Below are 6,000 nucleotides of genomic sequence, written 5' to 3' on the forward strand. Positions count from 1 at the left end.
GTACTTTTAAAGGCTGCTCTTCAGTCGGTGTTTACACGTACAATAGGAATTACGTTTTAAGAACAAAAATTGTGAAAAAAAAATCATTTGAAAAAAGTATTCATACATGTAGTCACTTGCACAAACACCGGCGAGGTTTTCCCCCCAGAAAACCTGCTGAGCCCGATGGTAGGGGCACTAGGGCAGTCTTCCAGCAGCTCACGGTGTTTCTGAGTTAAGAAATGGTTTGAGTTGAAAGGAAATTTGAAAACTTGACCAGGTAGTTGTGTTTTTGGAAGACAGTATAAGCAACATCTATATACCAACTAAAGTCTTTAAAAAAAAAGGCAAACACTGGAAAAAACCCTAAAATAGACAAACAAACAACATTCAGCCTGGTGGGGGTGCAAGTAAAGCCTGGTGGCCCGCCAGACTTATTATACACTGGAGAAAACCCTGTTCGGTATCTCATCAGGGTTTTTATGAATAAGACAAACACAAAGCATAATTAGGAGTGTCCCGACACCACTTCTTCACTTCCAATATGATACCAATTTTGCAGCTTTGCATATTGGCCGATATTGATATTGAGCGGATGCAATAACGGCACAAATCAAACACACTTTTGTTACTTCTATTGTGGTGTGGAATGCTAAAAAAAGGCTAGATCAAGCGATATTACGCAAACAGAGAACAATAGTCAACAACAACAAGTATGAGAACAGCTGACCCACTTATTACTGACCAGTGGGTCAGCATGTGGGATACAAACACTTCTGGGTAGAAATGATGGGGCGGACTAAATGCTGGAGAGGATTGCCCTGCCTAAGTCAGAGATTTTAGATGCAGACCGATATAACACGATTCTCTCTCCGACATCAACGTCGGATCGGGACACCGTGATGCATTATTGTGCAGAAAGAGGAAACTTACACCGATTTTTTTTTTTGTTGCTATTTAAAATCTGAAAACTGAGGTTTGTTTTGGCCCATTCTTACTCCGCTACCCTTAAATCACACCCAGTGCAACCAGTTGTCATCAGAATTCACTTATCTTAGAAATCCACTCATCATTTTCCTTCCACTTTGCAAATAGGCCTACATAAAATACATTTAAGTCTGCTTTTGTAGCACCTCGAAACCTTTCATCGGGGTACCGGATTGATTTCACCCAATCAGCCAGACCTGAATGCAGGAGCCTTGACAGAATCCAAGCAAAAGCCAAAGCATGCTGAACAAAACTGACAGTCTGCGCTTGCCTCTATACACATTATATAATGTCAGGAGCAAAGCGTGGGATTATATACTGAGTGAAAACATACAACATGAGGTGAACATACGCTCAATGTGGTTCTCGTTTCAGCAGCTTGGACTCTGCACGCCATTCTCCAACCCCGAGCTGCGCAGGAACATCAAAACACACCTGTGGCATCAAAACAACCCCTGAAAGCCGCGCTGCACGCAATGAGCAACGTGGAAGTTCAGCTTAGAAATAAAAATAAATAAAAATAAATTAGGTAAATAAAAAAAAAACCTAAAGATTGGATGGATGGTGAAGTACAGCAGATCTGCCTGAATCGAGATGAGTAAATAAGTCCCCACAGACGTGACGGCGGATTCTTTTTTTTTAAACTGTCAAACGGCCGCATGCGCGTTCCTGCTCAACAATCAACAAAGGTCAGGAGGCAACACGAGGTTATCTGCGTCGTCGACACAAAGTAACGCAGGCTAAATTATTTTGAACACACACACACTTTGAAATGTCACATTTCACAACGTGTTAGCTTGTTTTCAGCAGTTCACGCGCGGTTAGTTACAGCAGTGCGTTAAGAATGAACGTGCAGATGACGCAATAGGTCCATCATGTATCATATTTATCCCGAATTGAAACCTAGTTTGTCTTTTGAAAAAAAAAATCACTTTAAGTCTCACGGAGTCAAAAAAAAAAACAAAACAAAACAACAACAAAAAAACATCGCAAAACTTTGAAGTAAACAGCTGATTAAGTTACTCAGATGAAGGTCGTGGTTTCAGTGGTATCCAGGAGAAAGACACGCTGGACTAAGGCTGTGAATGACTTTTTTTTCTTTCTTCTTCTTCTTCTATTTTTTTTATTGTTTGTTTTTTTGTTGTTTTTTTTAAATGCAGCAAACCAACGTTAACTTACTTTCTGTGCGAAACATCCCGCAACGAAGAGCAGACAGGCTGTCAGTGAAGCGGGCGCTCCGGGCGACGTAACACGAGTCATTTTTCCTCCAACTCTTTGGCCGTTTCTCTAACGCGACGCACCAGCGACCAGCGTCCCGCTCCTCTCTGCTTCCCTCTGGATCACCTGAAGTGTCGGGGGCGCGCTCCCATCGCTCACGGACCAACCGGAGACCCCCGGAGCTCCCTGCCTCTCCACACACTTCTACTGTCAAATAATACGCCTCCGCCCCCTCCTCGCCTGTCTGCTTAGGTTACTAAATGTGTCTTATTATGATTATTATTATTATTATTATTATTATTATTATTATTATTATTATTATTATTATTCCCGAAGGCTCATTCAGAGTATTAATTGGTTAAATTATTCTAAACGCAAACGAGTAGGCACACGGTAAAAGATTTGGGTGCTATCTGTCTCTTATGCGAAGGCTTTGCACTGACTGATAATCCCACACAATAACTAAAGTCTCCACACACACACACACACACACACACACACACACACACACACACACACACACACACACACACACACACACACACACGCTTCAACTCAGTGGCGCCCCTAAAGGTGTTCAAAGAGGTTACAAGGATGCTGTCCGGTAGCAGTCAGTGTTGAGACAACACAGAAGAGGCCTCTGACTGAAGTCTGTCATGACATCCTAACAGCTCGGTATCTGGGCAGCATAGAGGATATTCCTCCCTAACGGGTCCCAGATGACACCGTCAGTTGTCGGCCAGCGCTAATCTGTCTCATTTGTTTTTGCCACTTCCCTTAAAAATCTCTGCCTGGTCGTATGCACACACCGTTTCCAAAAGTTGCCTGGTGGACGTCAAGGCAGATGCCAACTTGGACCACGAGTGTCCGATGTTGAGTTGCTTTGAGTTCGGAGATTAAATCTTTTTTTTTAAACTATTGAACAAAGTCAATGAAAAGGTAAAATGTGATCAATTCAAAGCTAAAATTCAGCGGGACTGCGTGTGTGAGTAGTTTCTATTTTTTTTTATTTTTTCACCCAAATAAGTGTTTGGCTCTCCAGTAGTTACCTTTTTTTTTTTTTTTTTTTTTAAACAGCATCAAGACTGAGACCATGATCACAGCTCCACCCATTTATATTTATGTCTCTGTGTACTTTCTGATTCCTCTCAGAGCTTCAACTCTCATGTAAAAATCTCCGACTCGTTCCTGTTTCTTTCACTTAGGAAGCATTTCTAAGCTGCGACATATGGTCTCTTCTGCTGATCTGGAAACAATTACTTGCATGCATTTGTGTCATTGCGGTGGGATTATTTCATTAAAATTAATGGGGAGGAATGGGCGGGTGGGGAGGGGTGAAAATGCAATCTAGACTCCTTTACGACCACTGAAATAAGCCTTTAATTTGCCACTGAATTGTGAGGTTAGAAACCAGTGGCTGATGATGCTTCCTCAGCATCATCAGCCACCAGCAATGTAGAGCAATATCTTCTGATGGCGCTTACAACACAACGCATTCAATACCAATATACACTTCAACTGCTGTACAACTGGCACAGAGCCATGCCACACATATTAAAAAATTTAATTTTAAAAAAAGCTAACCAATGGGGGAAAAAAATCATTTCTGGGGAAAAAGCTGTTTGTGAAAGAAGAAAAAATAAACAAATACTAGGCCTAATTGTAAAGGATGTGATTTATTTTGCCCAGAAAAAAAACCCAAAACCCTATCTAATCATTAGATCAGAAAGATAAAAATCTACTCAACATCATGTGTGCGTGACGTGAATTAAAGTATATCCACAGACTTTAATTCCAAGGCATCATCATGCCAACTATTCTCATCTAATTTTTTTTACCCATCAAAAATGTATGTATATATATATATATATATATATTTACTTTCATCATAACAGTAAATTTGAGGGGTGGCTTTTAAGACTTTGTATTTGTAATTCTTCATATTACCGGTAGATGGCGACAAAGTAACCAGAAGTGCATGGATGAATTTATTATGTGTACCTCGAATTAATTTTGCGCTTTTTGCTTACATTTATACATCTCATATCTGCGCAATAGTTGTATAGATGTGTGCTAATATTTTAATAAGAATACATAAAACATATTACAGCACACTAAAATGATAATTAGCTCAAACCATGTTTACTGTTTATGGGTTATGCTTAAACAGAAGGCTGAATGTGGCTTAACTCAAGTTCTCGAAGCAGGATCTGGTTTAATCTTATTACGTAAAGCGCTGGCATGATATAACAGCAGCACTTCATGCACTCAGTGGCTCATCTGGGGTAAGGTTCATGAACTGACACCAGAGGTTTAAAGCGTATCTCACATGAGAGTTGCACAGCTGGAATGCGGCGATCAGCTGCAAAGCGCGAGAATGAAGACTAGAGATTCAAGAGTAGACGCTGCATCACTCTTGCGGCAGAGTTGCCGCCATGTTGTGAGTGGCATCTTTGAGACAAGCGTTGAAACTGTGAGGATTTAGCAGCACAGAGACAAATTTGTCTCCCAGGACATGTCCAATTGATAAATGAAAAGAAAGAAGGGGGAAACAACACACAATTCTATTTTTTTTTTTTTTTTTACAAACATACCTTGAAAAAACAGAAACACAATACTTACATGGGAATTTCTGAACCAATACATAGGAATATAACCAGTGTTTCTGAGAGGGTTCAGGAGGTTTGGACAGCTTTCTGCAATTTCTCTGCATTTCTTAGTTTTGTCTCAAAAATCACATTTGATGTCAACCCCACAATTTAACTATTGAACAATGTTGTTTGCATTAGGCTGGCCATAGCATAATATATTTGTTTTCTGTTGTGTTTCACTTTCACTTACATGTCATTTTTAATTTTGGTTGCCATTTCTTTGATTTGTCTTATTCAGCCTCTTTTCTTTTAACAATGGGACTTTGGGGCGTGCCGTGGTGGTATTTGGAGGCCTTGGGTCCTCGACGCGGCCGTCGCGGGTTCAACTCCCGGACCCGACGACATTTGCCGCATGTCTTCCCCCCTCTCCTTCCCCGTTTCCTGTCAGCCTACTATCATATAAAGGACACTAGAGCCCACAAAAAGACCCCCTGGAGGGGTAAAAAAAACAATGGGACTTTGCTTGGGATTTTTGCCAATAGCTTGGCCTCACATTTGTGTTGTTTTTTTTGTCTTCTTTTTAACAGTGCTCACAGGTAACTACAGACTATATTTTACCACTCTAGATCAGGGGTCTGCAAACTTCATAATTCAAAAAGCCATTCTTTTCCTCAGTGAAGCTAAATAAAGCTAGTTGACTGTAAAATAGAAGTCTTTTTATAAATATCTACCATAGGAAATGTGCTGCCATTTTTAAAGAACTACATTTTTATAACAATTTGGAAGTTATAAAATCAGAAAAAAACATACATCTTTTGCTGGATGATGAAAGCAGACAGTTTCCAACTTAATGACAACAAAAATTAGACGGCAAAATGTTAGTGGTATTTCTAGTGCCATCCTGTTGTGAAAATTCAATGCAAATATTCCATAAAAAATCCTTCATCCTTCATTTTTTGCCATTTATCTATCTATCTATCTATCTATCTATCTATCTATCTATATATATATATATATAGATATATATATATATCTATATATATATATCTATATATATATATAGAGAGAGAGAGAGAGAGAGAGAGAGAGAGAGAGAGAGATATGTGTGTGTAATCGAATTTCCAAACATATCTGTGTCGGTCAATAAATCGAATTTGCCACACACACTATGGAGGACCGTTTTTACTGGGCAACGAAGCCACTGCAGTCTACTTGCTTCTATTTC

At 39.8% G+C, this 6,000-nt stretch overlaps 1 protein-coding gene across 2 annotated transcripts in view; it reads right to left on the reverse strand.

Moving 5' to 3' along the window:
• The window catches only part of LOC114154231 (uncharacterized), a 39,152-nt gene extending 36,712 nt beyond the window's left edge, over positions 1-2,440 (reverse strand). The window contains exon 1 of one of the 2 annotated variants that reach the window (XM_028033143.1): positions 2,146-2,440. In XM_028033143.1, coding sequence (XP_027888944.1) covers positions 2,146-2,226 — 81 coding nt within the window. In that variant the 5' untranslated portion in view covers positions 2,227-2,440. The remainder of the gene's footprint in view (positions 1-2,145) is intronic. The other variant, XM_028033142.1, reaches the window with a different exon arrangement.
• Between the last annotated feature and the right edge of the window lie 3,560 nt (positions 2,441-6,000).

Source organism: Xiphophorus couchianus, chromosome 12, assembly GCF_001444195.1.
Source record: "Xiphophorus couchianus chromosome 12, X_couchianus-1.0, whole genome shotgun sequence".
NCBI lineage: Eukaryota > Metazoa > Chordata > Actinopteri > Cyprinodontiformes > Poeciliidae > Xiphophorus > Xiphophorus couchianus.